General features: G+C 41.3%; 1 protein-coding gene across 5 annotated transcripts in view; it reads right to left on the bottom strand.

Annotated features, from left to right (window-relative positions):
* Positions 1-20,579, bottom strand: part of hmgcll1 (3-hydroxymethyl-3-methylglutaryl-CoA lyase-like 1) — a 31,868-nt gene that overhangs the window by 1,275 nt on the left and 10,014 nt on the right. For all 5 annotated transcript variants that reach the window (XM_014180158.2, XM_014180154.2, XM_014180156.2 and 2 more), the window contains 3 exons: positions 11,961-12,024; positions 10,588-10,776; positions 213-338 (listed from right to left, as the gene is read on the bottom strand). In XM_014180158.2, coding sequence (XP_014035633.1) covers positions 213-338; positions 10,588-10,776; positions 11,961-12,024 — 379 coding nt within the window. The remainder of the gene's footprint in view (positions 1-212; positions 339-10,587; positions 10,777-11,960; positions 12,025-20,579) is intronic.

Genomic DNA, 20,579 nt, shown 5'->3' with positions numbered 1-20,579 from the left:
GCCATTGTAAAAGAAACAGTTGTGAAAATAGAAACAGCAGGCCTACCAATACACATGACAGTTATGCAAAAAAAACACTTTACTAATGTAAACGAGGCCCAATCCTCTGTCTGAAGCTTTCTCAAATTTATGAGGGTGAGCTGTATATTCCCTAGCGATTATAAAGCTGTTTTAAAGTGCTGTTTTCAGGTTATGTGTGAAGCAACACTCACAGTTTTAATGCCCATGCCATGGAGCATATAGAGAACATCTTCTGTTGACACGTTACCAGAGGCTCCCTGGGCATATGGGCACCCGCCCAGACCTGCTACAGACGAGTCCACCGCACAAATCCCCATCTGAGGTATACACACACACAGGAGAGACATTCAGCAACCACACGCACAGAGCAAGCAGATGGCAAAATCCCATGTAGAACAATGTCCCCTGTTCTCCTGTATTGTATGTGTTGGTACAGTGTGCCCTGCCAGGGTTGTGGTGATGTTTTACAGACAGTTAGGATTACTGTGGTCTTCATTTCTCGGAGATGAGTGGGTGCAACAGCTTGGTGTCCCCCACAGTTCAGCTTACTCATCCTCTTTGTCATACTAAACCAGTGGCACATCATTTGTTTTTGGTAATATCAGACTCTGTAAATGCAGACAGTTCCATATTGTTTTGTCATGTTTTCTGATCCTCATGGTAACGTGTGTTTAACTGTGACCTCTTAGTCTCAAAATACGAATTTCTGTTTCCTTTTTACTCAGTTGTTACTCACTTTAAACAAGACTGTTCTCCACATATATTTTCTTGGGTCTTTTTTCTATAACTGAAAGACTTATAACTTTATACATTCATTGAATAATTAGTCTTCTACCTACAGTCCATTTGTAAATGGTTAATTCCAAAGGTGTGTGTTACTAAGCGCTGGGGTTGTTTAAATTCAGGGCAATAACTCAATTTCAATGACATCAAGACACCCTCTGCTGTCTTTGAGTATAATGTCTCAGTATTTTCCATGTCCTGGAAAAATAGGATGCATCCATATGTAAAAATAATCACATATAAAATGTATGTCTTGTTTTGTTTAATGTCTCTGAGTTCAAATTGGTTCATGCAATGTCCACAATAAAAGTAATTGTCAGAGAGTTCTACTTTCTGTGGGAAAATGCTTTTTACTGCCTACGACACCAACTGTCTGGCCTCCATATGAGAATTAATGATGCATTGTTGAGCTTATTGTTGGACCACGGTACCAAACAGCCAGAACATGCTGCTTAGCAAGGGATAGATTTTTGGTTGAACTAGTGTTGCAGGAAAGAAATGCCTTATCGTAGTTAAACATTCCCAAAACATCCACCTCATGTGATCTTGGGTAGAATAATCCACTTTATCATGATAAGAATGTTTTTATCTTTCATATGGAATGCAACATCACTGTATAAAGAATGTAGAAAAGCATAAAGATTTGTTGTTGTCCTTTGTTGTCCCTTCAGACTTTAAGCAAAGGAGACAGGAAGTACAGCTGAAAGTGACAGTTCAATTCCAAGTTATGAAGACCTCAAAAACACATGAAAGCATAACCATTTGCCTTAAACCCACCTCGCTAATTTGTCTGCCATTTAAAAAAATCATGTGCTTGTTTTGTCCAAAATGTTTACGTCATAAAAACATCTTCAGTCCGCCAGACAAGTTTAATTATTCTTGTCGAATACATTTACGTTTCATTAAAGACAATATGAACCATAGAGAAGTTTTCCCAGATGTTAACTCTCAAATCATGGGATATGCTGTTGTTGTTATGTTGGGTTTTAAACATGATTTATATGATCTAACAGAGAACCTGAGTTTTATACAGTTCATCAACTTCCACGTGATAAAAACGTTGTACACAACTTCACTTACTTTCAGGATGGGGGAAATTACTATATAATATGCCTCTGAGGACCTCAGGCCTCAAAGCCATCAGGTTATTTACAATAGCCTTGGAAAGTTTTGTCTTCATTGGGCCAAATTATAAAATCAAGCAGGGCCGGTTCCATGCATAAGCGACATAAGCGTGGCCCATGACCCCAAAAAACATATATTTCTAGGAACTCAGTCGGGGTCTCAACTTGAGAGGTGGAATAGTAGAATACACAAGGTGCAAGTTCAAAATCTGGTTGTGTATCAGCAGTTTTTTATCTTGTTATGTCAGTCACTGAGAGTCATTAAATTAGCCATGTCAGCTAACAATTTTTAGATTGGTAAGTTAGTCTAGCCAACTATCTAAACTTGTAGTAATCATGTCCCAATACCGACCAGGCATGCAGGGCACGTGCCCAGGGGCCCTAACCTCCAGGCGGCCCACATTGATTTTGTTAGTCACTTTCACTCAGATCATTGGCATACAGTGCCTTTAGAAAGTATTCACACCCTTTGACTTTAGAAAGTATTCACACCCCTTGACTTTTTTCACATTTTGTTGTGTTATAGCCTGCATTTAAAATTGATTAAATAAAGATTTTGTGTCTCTGGCCTAAACACAATGCTCCATAATGTCAAAAGGTACAAAAAATGTATACAACATTAAAAGCTGAACTGTCTTGTGTCAGTAAAGGAAAGAGAGGTGCGGTATTCAACCCCTTTGTTATGGCAAGCCTAAAAAGTTCAGGAGTAAAACTCTGCTTAAAACTTCTTAGTGATCCCTTCCCATTCGAATCCCGTTAACGGGATTTATTTGACAACATCCAGTGAAATTGCAGGGCGCCAAATTCAAAAACAGAAATACTCAGAATAAAAATTAATAAAACATACAAGTGTTAGACATCAAAATAAAGCTTAACTTCTTGTTAATCCACCCGCTGGGTCAGATTTCAAAAAGGCTTTACGGCGAAAGCAGACCATGCGATTATCTGAGGACAGCGCCCCGCATACAAACAGCCCTACTTCCTCATTTCTCAAAAGAAAAACATCAACCAATTTCTAAAGACTGTTGACATCTAGTGGAAGCCATAGGAACTGCAATCAGGTTCCTATTAAATAGAGCTTCCCATAGAAAACCAAAGGAAAACACAGTGACCTCAATTTTCTTTTTCCCTGGATGGTTTGTCCTCTGGTTTTCGCCTGCCAAATCAGTTCTGTTATACTCACAGACATTGTTTTAACAGTTTTCGAAACTTTAGAGTTTTGTCTATCCAAATCTACCAATTATGTGCATATCCTAGCTTCTGGGCCTGAGTAACAGACAGTTTACTTTGGGCATGCTTTTCATCCGGATGTGAAAATACTGTCCCCTATCCCTAAGAAGTTTTAACAAGTCACATAATAAGTTGCATGAACTAACTGCGTGCAATAATAGTGTTTAACATAATTTTTAAATGACTATCTCATCTCTGTACCCCACACTTACAATTATCTGTAAAGTCCCTCATTTGAGCAGTGCATTTCAAACACAGATTCAACCATAAAGATCAAGGAGGTTTTCCAATGCCTCACGCCAAGAAGGGCACCTATTGGTAGATGGGCATACATTTTTAAAAGAGCAGACATTGAATATCCCTTTGAGCATGGTGAAGTTATTAATTACACTTTGGATGGTGTATCAATACACCCAGTCACTACAAAGATACAGGCGTCCTTCCTAACTCAGTTGCCGAAGAGGAAGGAAACTGCTCAGGGATTTCACCATGAGGCCAGTGGTGACTTTAAAACAGTTACAGAGTTCAATGGCTGTGATGGGATGAGGATGGATCAACAACATTGTAGTTACTCCACAATACTACCCTAATTAACAGAGTGAAAAGAAGGTAACCTGTACAACATTTAAAAAAATCCAAAACATGCATCCTTTTTGCAATAAGGCAATGAAGTAAAACTGCAAAATATGGAAAATAAATAAATGTAATGTCCTGAATACAAAGCTTTATGTACTTTCTGAAGAAACTGTAAGTCATGGCAAAATTTATAGAATTGCATTACATTTATTATAAATGTTTTTAAATGTCTTTCCGCCCCATGGCAAAATGTGTAGAATGGCAGAAAACTTGCTTTAAAACTGCAATATTTTCTCTACGCCCCATGGCAAAATGTGCATTGCAGGAAATGTCTTTTAAAAGTTTTCTTTCCGCCGTCAAGAGGGGAGCCACGAAAATGTTTTACCCTCGAGGTGGGACCCCAAAAGGCTAGGGCCGGCCCTGAAGCCAAGCATCTACTTCTCAGAGGCATCGCAGATTAAGATATTCACAATGTTTTCCACGTATCTCAGCGACCGTCAGGAGAATATTAACAACGTTTTCCTGCTTCCGTGGCAGAACCAGATGTCAGAGGATCCCACGGTGATATAAAATGAACTCGTTTATCCTCCCACTGACCCCGGTGTGGCATGGGGACACATTTACATTTTAGTCATTTAGCAGACGCTCTTATCCAGAGCGACTTACAGTAGTGAATGCATACATCCCATACATTTTTTCCCCCCGTACTGGTCCCCCATGGGAATCAAACCCACAACCCTTGCGTTGCAAACACCATGCTCTACCAACTGAGCCACACGGGACTAAATTGACACATCAGAATGAAACCATGAAGGACGTCTCTCCCTGGGGGACAGACCCAAGCAAACAACAATAACGGAAGCACAGTTTGCTCTTTAAACAATGGTCCTAATTGGTGCCTTTTCTCCGAGACAAGGGTCTATTTTATCTGGGGGCTGTCTGAGCAGCCTGTAATTGCTGTTTGTGTTGGCAAAGGCCTAGTGATCCACTCCGGTGTGCACTGCGCACAAGATTCCCAGACCTTAGTTAACTCCAGGGCAGGATATTGTACTGGGCAGACTTTTTTGTTGTGTAAACACAGAGTTGTAATTTACAGTGCCAAACCTCTCGCATTCTGCTGCTAACTTTGAGAGGGTCAGAGGGTCTCTGGTGGACCATTTCTGAGAGGAACAAAATGCAAGAGCACAGTGATCCTTTTCAACAGCACGTCTGACTCCTGTTGCTCTATGGGACGTAATATGCACAGGGACTGGTGGTCAGAAAGTCCAAATTGCCAGTGTTCAATTAGCCTCTCATAGCCCAGAAACCAGATGTGGCCTGGCTGTTAAAGAGCCACATTCAGTGAGCAGTGGAGGTATAAAAACAATACATTCCTGGCAAAATACACTTTAGTTTACTCGGGCTGTTCACATCACATGATATGGGATTACGGAAGGCGGCTAATATACTGTAAGTGAACAACTTGAGAGATTGCCACACTCTTGTCCAGTATTGTTTGTTTGAAGTGCGGCCATGCGTCAGTTGGGGCAGAAAGGGTATGTTCACTGAAGTGTTTGAGGCAGCAATGTTTCACCAACGCAGCCTTGACATTTCTCTACATAGAATATGGAAGTGAAGGAGATTGTATTCAATGGTAACTCACAAGGCTGACAAATGTCTAACCTGAGACAGCCCTTTCCAGCAATAAATAAACTGTCCTGTCATTGTAAAGCCACACCATCTTCCTTGATATTTGTAGGTAATAGGGAGGTAGACACAAAAACATATATGGATTAATCAGAAATGAAAAGAGGAACATTTCTAACTTAAAGCCTGAAAACCTTCTATTGTCTAGTCGGACCATGGCGGTCAATGGCCAAGTAGAGACCTCACTCCTAAAGAAAGTACCCCTCAGTTACAGTATAAACCACTCAAAGCATTTGACTACCACGTTTTGTACATTAAGCTGAAGAAGTAAGTCATACTAAATTCAAGAAATACTCATTTCACCTGCCTCATTGGTTGCACCAATTCTTGCACCAATCTAACCTTTGTTGTTTGTATAGTTAACTTTGAAATGCGTGGTTTTTAGTATATTAAACTATATTTTCCATCTTGAGACACAGCAGACACCTCATGTCGACCTAAGGTCGATTAATTGATAGTGTTTTACTCTCTAATAAGGCACCATTTCTTTGTGTGTTCGTGTACTAACGGGACCATGCCCAGGGCAGCATTGTCTTGATCTTAAGCGCACACAGAGAGGTATATTTTCCACCAAGTTACTGGCTTTCATCACTATGGTTACCTGGCACATACACTGACTCCTGCACCACGCTCTGGGGCACAGGCCTTTTCTAATAAGCTAATATCCTCAGCAGGCAATTAAATGGGAGTTCCTTGTAGCCTGTCATGTTGGCAATGTTGCCAAATTTCCAGAAGTCATTTTTAGGGAAAAGTTTAAATATTGTTATAGGCGGTGCTGTAGGCTAGCTAGCTAGAGCACTAAACATGCTTACCGAAGATAAACAGACTGCACAACGTGAGCGTTCCAAATTCTTTAGAAAAGAGACTCCCTTTGTTGATATGTCAACAACCTTTCGTTTGAAGAGTCATTAACATTCAACTAATGTTAACACTCATTATTCTAGAGACTTTGCTCCTTGACCTTTGAGTGAGGGTTTAGTAATCAACCATCAAACCACATGGATGAAGCTGTCTAAATGTTTAGTCACTTTGTTGAAAATAGGCAGAGTTGTTTACCACTGACAGGTCTTTACACCCATCTCACTTCACTTTAATGACACTCAACAATACACCTACACAGCTCAAATGTAATGTCCTCTGGATTGCATGGGTTAACTCATAACCATAGGTTTATTGGACAACATGCCTGTTTGATTTGTCATCACCGTGGTTATGAAACATTCTCATCCTATTTACAACTTTGTCTCTGTCACCAGTGCTTCCCAAACGTTTTGCTTCTGGGACCAGTAAACATAAACATCTCTATCCAAGATCCACTACCCAGCAGATATTAGCTACAGTACAACCCATTAGTGGGTCTCTAAAGCCACCACTGGGAAAACATTCATCTGAGTATTTAGATATATTTGACAAAATGGAATAGTGACCCTTACTGACCCACTTCCACCCATTATCAGAATAACATTCATACTTTCCACTCTGTAAATACACTACATGACCAAAAGTATGTGGACACCTGCTCGTCGGACATCTCACTCCAAAATCATGGACATTAATATGGAGTTGGTCCCCCCTTTGTTATAGTAGCAGTCTCCACTCTTCTGGGAAGGCTTTCCACTAGATATTGGAACATTGCTGCAGGGATTTGCTTCCATTCAGCCACAAGAGCATTAGTGAGGTCGAGCACTGATGTTGGGCGATAAGGCCTGGCTCGCAGTCAGCTTTCCAATTCATCCCAAAGGTGTTCGATGGGGTTGAGGTCAGGGCTCTCGACAAACCATTTCTGTTTGGACCTCACTTTGTGCACGAGGGCATTGTCATGCTGAAAACAGGAAAGGGCCTTCCCCAAACTGTTGCCACAAAGTTGGAAGCACAGAATCATGTAGAATGTCATTGTATGCTGTAGCGTTAAGATTTCCCTTCACTGGAACTATGGGGCCTAGCCCGAACAATGAAAAACAGCCCCAGACCATTATTCCTCCTCCAACAAACTTTACATTTGACGCTATGCATTTGGGCAGGTAGCGTTCTCCTGGCAACGGCCAATCCCAGATTTGTCCGTAGGACTGCCAGATGGTGAAGAGTGATTCATCATTCTAGAGAACGCATTTCCACTGCTCCAGAGTCCAATGGCGGCGAGATTTACACCACGCCAGCCGACGCTTGGCATTGTGCATGGTGATCTTCGGCTTGTGTGCGGCTGCTCGGCCATGGAAACTCATTTCATGAAGCTCCCGATGAACAGTACTTGTGCTGATGTTGCTTCCAGAGGCGGTTTAGATTTTATAAACCTGTCAGCAATGGGTTTGGCTGAAATAGCCGAATCCACTAATTTGAAGGGATCTTCACATACTTTTATATGTGGTGTATTTAGCGAGATTCACAAGTTTAAAGCACTGTCGATGAGCTTTGGCTCGGACTTACTTTGCTTAATGTAGAGGAGATAAGCATGAGTAAGAACAGGTCTGAATTCTCAGTCAAGAGCGTCTGGCTACACTGAGCTCTATCAATAGCTCAGCAAGTCAGCTGCAGTTAACATGGAAACGTTGGGTCAGATCAAATCTATTTCCCAGCCAAGTCTGAAAAACGAACTATATACTTTGTTATTGTGTGACCCGCCAAGGTGGGTTTGTAACAAAAGACCCCAGAACTTCCCAAAATAAAGGTACAAAGAGCATGGAATGTCATTATCATGAACAAAAGCAGAGTTGACACGGGGTTGACAGGGGTTAGTGGAATTCATTTCTATCCCAGTTGGTGGCATGGACTACTGGCACTCAGTAATGAAAAGTCTATAATAAAATCTTTCATTTCCACTGAGGTTGTTGAGATGGGAGGAGAACAAATGGTTGGCTAAATATCCACGCCTGTTATTATTTTCAATGGTCACGGGGCAGCTGTGATAAATCAATTTCTATGTGATTCACAGAAAGGAATTTTACCCACCCTCTGGGTCTTCTCACCCCTTGTCAAAAGTGCCCAACATCAGGATGTGTTGAAAGGTTCTTTTAAAAAAAAATACAAAACAGAGAGCTGTTTTATGAACATGTACAATTCCTTGAGCATGGAAAAACACAGCAAATTGGCCAGTGTTTCCTAGTGTTGATCTTTCAGTGTAACATTTATAGTGTTAATTCAGGAGTTAAATTAACTCTGTAAGTGATAAATTAACACTAATGGGTGTAAAAGAACCCCAGTGTTGGTGTTAATAACCAGTGTTAAACCAAAACCACGGCCATCATTATCATATTTCCAGCATGCTCTATTGCAGGTTGATTTTTAGAATTGTTTGTTTCAATATCTATGTTTTTATGCAAATAAGGCTTTAGACTAAGCACTGTGCTAACTTAACACTGACAAGTGTGGAACTGCATAGACACTGGATCAGTGTTAAATGTAACACTGTCAGTGTTGATTTAACACTGGTGGATTTTCTGTGTAGATAAATTCATAAGTAAAGCCATGAATCAGTGCTAAAAGTTATGCAGACTTTGGGTTATTTAGGGTAAGTGGGATTGCAGCACAACAAATGCTTTTCTTAAGTGAATTATGTTTTTTCATTTTGAATTGTTCTGTTTTTCTAAGTATTTTTACCATGAGTCACTTTTTGGGAGATTGGGACTATAACTTTCTATCTGCATTTTTGTCAAAATGTTGTTATTGACATAGCCTTGTTCTGTTCAATGTTCTCTACCTATATAGTACTTTAAATATCCAAATGCATGTTGTTAAGTTCAAAAGAATACGAGATTAAAATTGCTGACACAATGAGGGTTGCGAAACTTTAAAGCTAATTATCTCAGAATCATATTTTTGCAGATAGAACCTTATAGTCCCAAGCTCTCGATTTCTCAATGAATCCAGCGATAGTCACTGCATTCTCCCTGTCTCACTTACATAGTTACTGGTCTGGACAGGTTTCTTTGGCTTTCTCCATTTTCCATGTGTTTCATGCGGGCCAATGATAGGATAATTTCCCCCATGCCCTTTAAGCGCAGCATTGTCAAATAGTTCAACAGCCAAGCAGCACATGAGTTGGGAACCCCTCAGGGCTGGCTGTTTCCTCCGCTCGCACTCAGTAACATTGTCAAGGCCAGGGCACTATCATGTGAAACAGACACTGAATAGGTGAGCCTTTGTGTGAACCCCCTTCACATCTTCTGACCCCCCCGCCCAGCACCAAAAGACCATCCCTCCGCTGCCAAGGATGACAAACTGGGAGACAGACCACAATGAGGTTCCCCAGAGAACTGATACAGCCATGTCTACCTTACCTCTGGTTTATGACCTGACTGACTCCCGGGTCATAGGTTCACTCCGGAGAGGTGGTGAAAAACACAATAGAAGAGTGGTGTTCCAGGAAGCTTTGTACAACTTCATTCGATTTTGTGGTTTAAAGAGAGGATAAAGCTTTATTAATGATCTGTGAAAGACTATTTTATTATCTTTAATGTAGGTGCTGGTAATAGGACAGCATATCTTATGTTCATTATGATTCTGGGATTTTATTGGTGGACAGTTTTTGTATTATTTTACTTTGTGGGGGACTTCCAGATCATGTTCCCAATTCCAAATTGAGAGATGTGTGTTTTCCTATTTATGTACAATATGTCCTATTGTGACATATACCTTTGTTTTTTTTGTTTATGAATATATTTCAATTCAAGCAAACAATGCCTCCTCAATTCTCACAAACAATCCGAGCACACAAGACGTTTGGTACACAAAAGCCTTCATAATACAGATGTAGGACCTTTATTTGGTGACAACTTTCCTGCAATGTAGGAAATGTAAAACTTGTAGTGTAATTTCCACTTTGAAATTTCAGACTTGATTTTCCCTTACGAAAAGTGTATAAACCCCTACAAAAATGTCCATTAATTAGAATTCACCTAATAATTCACATTTCCTATTGCTGCAGGATTATTTTCCTGCTGTAGCAAACTGGCTCAAATGAATATCCAACATATGTACCATCTTGGACCACTTCATAATGACCCTCTACCACATTGTTATGTATTGTGTCATGAACGTTTACCATGCATCCTTTCAGTAACGTTTTACTACACATTACTCATACCCTAGATTGTCAGGGGATCTAAAAATAAATGTTTGAAACAACCGTAGTGCCCATATTGTGCTTAAATGTTAGCTGTTAGCTCATTACCTGCAGTGCAGTTAGGATGTTGGCCAGAGCCTGGCCATAGGTGTCGTGGCAGTGAACGGCCAGAGCGCTGCTGGGTACCTCTTTCATGACGTAGTGCAGCATCTTGGCCATGGAGCCTGGGGTGCCCACGCCGATAGTATCCCCCAGAGACACCTCATAGCAGCCCAGTTCATACAACCGCTTTACCACCTATAGCCAAGAATAGAGCAATTTATCATAACAAGTCTGTTGGAAACATAAACATGCAGGAGCTCAGAGCTCTCTTGCTTGATATGATCCAGGCTGTATCACAACCGACCGTGATTGGAAGTCCCACAGGGCGGTGCACAATTAGCCCAGCATCGTCCGCTTTTGGCAGATGTAGGCCATCATTGCAAACAAGAATTTGTTCTTAACTGACTTGCCTAGTTAAATTAAGGTTACATTTTTTAAAAAAGAAGAAGAACTGTGTATACTGTAGTTACAGCATTACAGACATATGAACTTTTTTTTTAATCTAGAAAACAGTCCTTTCAGGGGTTTGACATTGTTTAGATTATACATGTACAGAAAATGATTCCCTATTGCGTCCCTTTGATGTTTTAAATAGAAATTGTGCACCAATGTTGGATTTTAAAAGCCTGATACTGAATATGAAATGAAGTGCTCTTTACTATACAGTCCCTTCAGAAAGTATTCATACCACTTGACTTATTTCACATTTTGTTATGTTACAGCAAAATACTCCAACTTAGGCAATAATTAAAGTTATGAGTCTAGAAGAGCTTTGCACACCTGGATTGCACAATATTTTCCCATTATTCTTTTAAAAATTCTTCAAGCTCTGTCAAGTTGATGGTTGATCATTGCTAGACAGCCATTTTCAAGTCTTAGATTCATAGATTTTTCAAACCGTAAAAACAAACTGTAAATAGGCCACTCAGGAACATTCAATGTCTTCTTGGTAAGCAACTCCAGTGTTGATTTGAATAGAACTCTTTGAAAAATGGCATTTTCTTTGTGAAGCTTGCATTAAATTGCCTCTCCCTGTTGCACACAACAAGCTTCCATTTCCCCTGTCACAAGGGATTTATGGCTGATGTAAGATGAAAATCGTCAACCCTGTTACGGTCAATCCTGTTATGGTCAAACCTGTTACTTTATTTGGCACTTAATAGGCACTTACTACAGTAATTTTTGAGATAGGATTTTTATTTTATTAGGTTGAACATGTGCTCTTTGTGACAGAATGTTAAAATTAGGTGAAATAAAATTAGATTTTTTCAACAAGTTACATGAGCCAAAATGAACTAATATCGTGGAACGACCCACGTATAAGGTATAGAGTATGTCCATTATTGACACAAGAAGGCAACGCAGAAGTGTTGTCTTACCTCTGCAACTTTAGTGGGTTCAATGGGTCCCTCGTATGGACATCCTAGTGCACAAGAAACATATCTAAAAGAAAACAAACATACATGGTAAATATAAACACACTTGGCATATATTAATACATGGGTCATAAACACACATACAGCACCAGTCAAAAGTTTGGACACACCTACTCATTCAAGGGTTTTTCCTTATTTTGACTATTTTCTACATTGTAGAATAATACTGAAGACATCACAACTATGAAAGAACACATAGGGAATCATGTAGTAACCAAAAATTGTTAAATCAAAATATATTTTATATTTGAGATTCTTCAAAGTAACCACCCTTTGCCTTGATGACAGCTTTGCACGTTCTTGGCATTCTCTCAACCAGCTTACATTACAAATAACAGGTGTGCCTGTTAAAAGTTAATTTGAGGAATTTCTTTCCCTCTTAATGCGTTTGAGCCAATCAGTTGTGTTGGGACAAGGTAAGAAGATAGTTCTATTTGGTAAAATACCAAGTCCATATTATGGCAAGCCCATCATTACTTTAACCTGTCTGGGCGAGGTGGGACGCTTGCGTCCCACTCTATTCAACAGCCAGTGGAATCGCGTGGCGCGAAATACAAATACCTCAAAAATGCTATAACTTGAATTTCTCAAACGTGACTATTTTACACCATTTTAAAGACAAGACTCTCGTTAATCTAACCACATTGTCCAATTTCAAAAAGGCTTTACAGCAAAAGCAAAACATTAGATTATGTCAGGAGAGTACCCTGCCAAAAATAATCACACAGCCATTTTCAAAGGAAGCATATATGTCACAAAAACCAAAACCACAGTTAATACAGCACTAACCTTTGATGATCTTCATCAGATGACACTCCTAGGACATTATGTTATACAATACATGCATGTTTTGTTCAATCAAGTTCATATTTATATCAAAAACCAGCTTTTTACATTAGCATGTGATGTTCAGAACTAGCATACCCACCGCAAACTTCCGGTGAATTTAGTAAATTACTCATGATAAACGTTCACAAAAAACATAACAATTATTTTAAGAATTATAGATACAGAACTCCTTTATGCAATCGCGGTGTCAGATTTTAAAATAGCTTTTCGGCGAAAGCACATTTTGCAATATTCTGAGTACATAGCCCGGCCATCACGGCTAGCTATTTTGACACCCACCAAGTTTGGGGCTCACCAAACTCAGAATTACTATTAGAAAAATTTGATTACCTTTGCTGTTCTTCGTCAGAATGCACTCCCAGGACTTCTACTTCAACAACAAATGTTGTTTTGGTTCCAAATAATCCATAGTTATATTCAAATAGCTCCGTTTTGTTCGTGCATTCAGGTCACTATCCGAAGGGTGACGCGCGAGCACATTTCGTGACAAAGAAATTCTAAATATTCCATTACCGTACTTCGAAGCATGTCAAACGCTGTTTAAAATCAATTTTTATGCTATTTTTCTCGTAAAATAGCGATAATATTCGATAATATTCCAAAAATTGGAGAATTCTCATAAACGCGCTTCTCCAGTGTCACTGTCCCCAGGCTGACCACTCACAAATTCTCCTGCTGTTCTTCGCCCAGAGACAGCAGACACCCCATTCCACTTTCTGGCGCCTTCTGAGAGACAATGGAAGCCTTCGAAAATGTCACGTTACAGCAGAGACTGTATTTTCGATAGAGATGCAACAGAAGGACAACAAATTGTCAGACAGGGCACTTCCTGTATGGAATCTTCTAAGGTTTTGGCCTGCCATATGAGTTCTGTTATACTCACAGACACCATTCAAACAGTTTTAGAAACTCAGAGTGTTTAGAGTGTTTTCTATCCAAATCTACTAATTACATGCATATTCTCGTTTCTGGGCAAGAGTAGTAACCAGTTTAAATCGGGTACGTTTTTTATCCGGCCGTGCAAATACTGCCCCCTAGCCCCAACAGGTTTTAAGACATGAAGTTCAGTCAATCCGGAAAATTTCAAGAACTTTGAAAGTTACTTTAAGTGCAGTGTCACGTCCTGACCAGCAGATGGAGCTATTGTTTTAGTTTTGGGGTCAGGACGTGGCAGTTTTGTGTATGGGGAATGTTTGTATTGTTGATTGGGACTTCCAATTGAAGGCAGGTGTGTTGAGTTGCCTTTGATTGGAAGTCCTATATAGGTGTGTGTGTTTTTCTTTGGGGTTGTGGGTGGTTGTTTTGCACTGCGTTTTTTAGCCTGCAAAACTGTTGCTGCTGTCGTGTTTATTGTTTCCTGTGGATGCTTTACTCCTTTTGTTGGGTAAATAAATATGAGTATTCACATACCTGCTGCGCCTTGATTCATTTCTGAAGACAGCCGTTACAGAACCACCCACCAAACCAGGACCAAGCAGCAGAAGAGGAGGAAGCCACAGGAGAAGAAAATGGAGGAATGGACCTGGCAGGACGAAAGACAATTCTGGGAGGACAAGTTAAGGGAGCTAAGGAAACCCGAGAGGCACCCCCAATAATTTTTTTGGGGGGGGCACACGGGTAGCTTGGCCAGGCCAGGGAAGAGCCGTAAGCCAGCTACCCATGACTACAGGGAGGTGCGTATGAGGTGGAGGGCGCCATGTTACGCTGAGGTACGCACCATCTCGCCTATACGGACGCACAGCCCAGTTCGCCCAGTACCAGCGCCCCGCAGGTGCCAGGGCAAGGTGAGCATCGAGCCGGAAGGGGTGATGCCAACCCTGCAATCAAGACCGCCAGTGCGCCCTTTCGGTCCGGTGTTTCCCGCTAGACGCACTAGCATGGAGGTGCGTGTCTCCAGGCTGGCACGTCCAATACCAGCCCACACATCAGGAGTCTAGTGTGTCAGCCCAGCCTCGCCAGTCAACAGTCACAAGAGCCGCCCGCTAGTCAGGAGCCGCCAGAGGGGCCCGGCTGCCCGGAACTGCCAGAGTGGCCCGGCTGCCCGGAACTGCCAGAGTGGCCCGGCTGCCCGGAACTGCCAGAGTGGCCAGACTGCCCGGAACTGCCAGAGTGGCCAGACTGCCCGGAACTGCCAGAGTGGCCAGACTGCCCGGAACTGCCAGAGTGGCCAGACTGCCCGGTTCTGCCGGGAGGTGCCCGCCTGCCCGGATCTGCCCGAGTGGCCCTCCTGCCCTCCGGCCCAGCCCGAGTGGCCCTCCCGCCCTCCGGCCCAGCCCGAGTGGCCCTCCCGCCCTCCGACCCAGCCCGAGTGGCCCGCATGTCTTCCGACCCAGCCCGAGTGGTCCGTCTGCCAGGGTCAGCCCGAGTGGCCCGTCTGCCCGGCGCAGCTATCGGCGCCACCAAAGTGGGCGACGCCGAAGGTGGAGCGAGGTCCACGTCCTGCACCTGAGCCACCTCCAGGATAGGTGGGTTGGGGAGGGAGGGTGTAGCACAGTGCCGTCGGTGACGGCAGCCACCCTCCCTTCCCTCCCTTATTGTTTAGGGGTTATTGTTCATGGGTTTTTTGTTGGTGTTTTATGTTGGTAGGTGCATTCCGGGGTCTGCACCTTGAGGGGGGGGGGTCGTGTTTATTGCTGCTGTCGTGTTTATTGTTTCCTGTGGATGCTTTACTCCTTTTGTTGGGTAAATAAATATGAGTATTCACATACCTGCTGCGCCTTGGTTCATTTCTGAAGACAGCCGTTACATGCAGTCGCAAAAACCATCAAGGGTTATGATGAAACTGGCTCTCATGAGGACCGCCACAGGAAAGGAAGACCAAGAATTACAAGAGAATAAGTTCATTAGAGTTACCAGCCTCAGAAATTGCAGCCAAAATAAATACTTTGACAGAGTTCAAATAACGGACACATCTCAACATCACAGAGGGCAGTACGTACGGCCCAGTACATCACTGGGGCCAAGTCTCCTGCCATCCAGGACCTCTATACCATGCAGTGTCAGTGGAAGGCCCCAAAAATTGCCAGACTACAGCTAGTCGTAGACTGTTTTCACTGCTACCGCATGGCAAGCAGTCTCAGTCCAAAAGGCTTCTAAACAGCTTCTACCCCCAAGTCATAAGACTCCTGAACAGCTAATCAAATGGCTACCCGGACATTTGCATTGTCCCCACCGCCCCCGTTTTTACGCTGCTGCTACAATCTGTATCATCCATGCATAGTCACTTTACCTCTATCGACATGTACAGTTGAAGTCGGAAGTTTACATACACTTAGGTTGGAGTCATTAAAACTCGTTTTTCAACCACTCCACAAATTTCTTGTTAACAAACTAGAGTTTTGGCAAGTTGGTTAGGACATCTACTTTGTGCATGACATAAGTAATTTTTCCAACAATTGTTAACAGACAGATTATTTCACTTATAATTCACTGTATCACAATTCCAGTAGGTCAGAAGTTTACACTAAGTTGACTGTGCCTTTAAACAGCTTGGAAAATTCCAGAAAATGATGTCATGGCTTTAGAAGCTTCTGATAGGATAATTGACATCATTTGAGTCAATTGGAGGTGTACCTGTGGATGTATTTCAAGGTCTACCTATCATGGGAAAATCCCCAAAAATTGTAGACCTCCACAAGTCTGATTCATCCTTGGGATCTATTTCCAAATGCCTGAAGGTACCACGTTCATCTGTACAAACAATAGTACGCAAGTATAAACACCATGGGACAACGCCGCCGTCATACCGCTCAGGAAGGAGATGCATTCTGTCTCTGAGAGATGAACGTACTTTGGTGCGAAAAGTGCAGATCAATCCCAGAACAGCAGCAAAGGACCTTGTGAAGATGCTGGAGGACACAGATACAGGTACAGGTACAAAAATCTATATCCACAGTAAAACGAGTCCTATGTCGACATAATCTGACAGGCCTCTCAGCAAGGAAGAAGCCACTGCTCCAAAACCGCCATAAAAAAGCCAGACTACGGTTTGCAACTGCACATGGGGACAAAGATCGTACTTTTTGGAGAAATGTCCTCTGGTCTGATGAAACAAAAATTGAACTGTTTAATGACCATCGTTATGTTCAGAGGAAAAAGGGGGACGCTTGCAAGCCGAAGAACACCATCCCAACCGTGAAGCACGGGGGTGGCAGCATCATGTTGTGGGGGTGCTTTGCTGCAAGAGGGACTGGCGCACTTCACAAAATAGATGGCATCACGAGGTAGGTAAATGATGTGGATATATTGAAGCGACATCAGTCAGGAAGTTAAAGCTTGGTCGCAAATGGGTCTTCCAAATGGACAATGACCCCAAGCATACTTCCAAAGTTGTGGCAAAATGGCTTAAGGACAACAAAGTCAAGGTATTGGAGTGGCCATCACAAAACCCTGACCTCAATCCCATAGAAAATTTGTGGGCAGAACTGAAAAAGCATGTGCGAGCAAGGAGGCCTACAAACCTGACTCAGTTACACCAGCTCTGTCAGGAGGAATAGGCCAAAATTCACCCAACTTATTGTGGGAAGCTTGTGGAAGGCTACCCGAAACGTTTGACCCAAGTTAAACAATTTAAATGCAATGCTACCAAATACTAATTGAGTGTATGTAAACTTCTGACCCACTGGGAATGTGATGAAAGAAATAAAAGCTGAAATAAATCATTCTCTCTACTATTATTCTGACATTTCACATTCTTAAAATAAAGTGGTGATCCTAACTGATGTAAGACATAGAATTTTTACTAGGATTAAATGTCAGGAATTGTGAAAAAACTATTTTAAATGTATTTGGCTAAGGTGTATGTAAACTTCCGACTTCAACTGTACATATTACCTCAATTACCTTGACAAACCGGTGCCCCCGCACTCTCTGTACATAGCCTCGCTACTGTTATTTATTTTTTTGATCCTTAATTATTAGCAACATTTTCTATTTCTCTTTTGTTTTGTATTTTAGATATATTTTTTTTCAGTTAATTTTAGTAGATACTTTCTTAACACTTTTTTTCTTAAAACTGAATTGTTGATTAAGGGCTTGTAAGTAAGCTTTTCACACTGTAAGGTCTACAGCTGTTGTATTCGGCGCATGTGACACATATTTTTTATTTGATTTGAACATCCACTGTTCAAAGGAGACTGCGTGTATCAAAGATTCATGATTGAATTACTGCAAAGAGACCACTACTAAAGGACACCAATAATAATAAGAAGAGACTTGCATGGGCCAAGAAACATGAGCAATGGACATAAGACCGGTGGAAATCTGTCCTTTGGTCTTATGAGTCCAAATTTGAGATTTTTGGTTCCAACCGCTGTGTCTTTGTGAGACGGAGAGTAGGTGAACGAATGATCTCTGCATGTGTGGTTCCCACCGTGAAGCATGGAAGAGGAGGTATGATTATTTGGGGGTGCTTTGCTGGTGACACTGTCTGTGATGTATTTAGAATTCAAGGTACACTTAACCAGCATGGCTACCACAGCATTCTGCAGAGATGCGGCATCCCATCTGGTTTACACTTAGTGGGACAATCATTTGTTTTTCATTATGACAATGACCCAACACACCTCCAGGCTGTGTAAGGGCTATTTAACCAAGAAGGAGAGTGATGAAGTGCTGCATCAGATGACCTGGCCTCCACAATCACCTGACCTCAACCCAATTGAGATGGTTTGGGATAAGTTGGACCGCAGAGTGAAGGAAAAGCAGCCAACAAGTGCTCAGCATATGTGGGAACTCCTTCAAGACTGTTGGAAAAGCATTCCAGGTGAAGCTGGTTGAGAGAATGCCAAGAGTGTGCAAAGCTAACTTCAAGGCAAAGTGTGGCTACTTTGAAGAATCTGAAATGTAAATAATTTTTGGATTTGTTTAACACCTTTTTAGTTAGTAAATGGTTCCATATGTGTTATTTCATAGGGTTGATGTCTTCACTAATATTCTACAATGTAAAAAATAGTGAAAATAAAGAAAAACCCTTGAATGAGTAGGTGTGTCCAAACTTTTGACTGGTACTGTATATTAATACATGGGTCATAAACACACATGGAATATATAAATACATGGGTCATAAACATGCCAACTTGGCCACATGTCACAAAGTGAATTGCGCTAAAAGGTTAACTCTCTCTAGTCAAAAAGTCATAATTTATGCTATCTGTCATTAGAATTAAGGTAGATCATAACTCTGTTTTCTGGATTCAGTAACCGCTAACTGCCAGTGCAATATAGAGAGTGCAATATAGACTTCAAATCTTATATCCAATTGGTGTTGAATATTTTGTTATATGTAGTGGTTATGTTGTTGACAGTAGCAATGAGAAATTATGCAGGGGGGTGAAGTCAAACAATATGCCTATTCCATATGTGTAGGAAACGTTCACTGCTTGAAATAGCGGACATGTGAAAAGTAGAAAATGTTTCTCTTGGGCTCGCAGTCGTTAGACGATACCTCAGTTTGTCACCGGAATATCCAGCAAGTTCTAGCTGGACTCGAGGGAAGGGAGTGCTGCCCAAGCCATCTCCAACAGCAGGACATTTGCCAGAATGCCTGTGTCAAACTGATGCGTTGCCATGGCATTGCTGCGTTGTTTGGATGAAAGGGGGCTACTGTACCACAAAATGGAAACATGCTTCATGTCAGCGGTTCTATACTGTCCATCTGGACTTGTAGTTGAAGCAACACATAGAACGATTCAGTGCACATCTGGAAATTTGCTTGTTAACCTATTATTTCTGGAGTCATTTATCACTGTCTGAGTGTACCTTTGCTAACAGAGAGAAACATTAGGCCTTTGAAACATTTTACGGTAGTACATTTTTTTTCAAAGTCAACATAAACATACAGTTGTAGTCAAATATATTGGAACCCTTGCACTTTTCTTAAATATTTCCCTATTTCATAAAAAAACAAGTTAAAATTGCAACCACAACAATAAAGTCTCCACGCCTTGTTATTGGATTTTCAACATTACAGAACCAATTTTATTTTTCTAAACCTATATTTTCAATTTTAATTTAGAAAATAAAGACAAATGGACAAATTTATTGGCACCCCAGAGCTATTACTTGGTTGCACAGCCTTTGATCAAGATAACTGCCAATAATTGCTTCTTGTAGCCTTCAATGAGCTTGTTGTACCTTTCTACTGGCAATTTGGCCCACTCTTCAGTAGCAAACTGCTCTAATTCTTCAATGTTTGAGGGTTGCCCTCCACCAACTGCTGTGTTCAGTTCTCGCCGTGGGCTATGAATGTGAGTCAAAGAGTCCTGTGTTTCTTCTTGAACCATTCATGGGTGCTTTTGATGTGTGTTTGGGGTCGTTGACCTGTTGGAAGACCCACAACCTCAAATCAAATCAAATTGTATTTGTCACATACACATGGTTAGCAGATGTTAATGCAAGTGTAGGGAAATGCTTGTGCTTCTAGTTCTGACAGTGCAGTAATATCTAACAAGTAATCTAACAATCCCCAACAACTACCAAATACAAACAAATCTAAAGGGGTGAATGAGAATATGTACATGTAAATATATGGATGAGCGATGGCCGAGCCGCATAGGCAAGGTGCAATAGACGGTACAAAATACAGTATATACATGTGATATGAGTAATGTAAGATATGTAAACATAAATAACATACAGTATATACATCTGATATGAGTAATGTAAGATATGTAAACATGATTAAAGTGGCATTATTTAAAGTGACATTGTATA

This window comes from Salmo salar, chromosome ssa28 (assembly GCF_905237065.1).
Source record: "Salmo salar chromosome ssa28, Ssal_v3.1, whole genome shotgun sequence".
NCBI classification, from domain to species: Eukaryota; Metazoa; Chordata; class Actinopteri; order Salmoniformes; family Salmonidae; genus Salmo; species Salmo salar.
The sequence above is the reverse complement of the archived record's forward strand: the minus strand, read 5'-3'. Positions and strand labels throughout refer to the sequence as shown.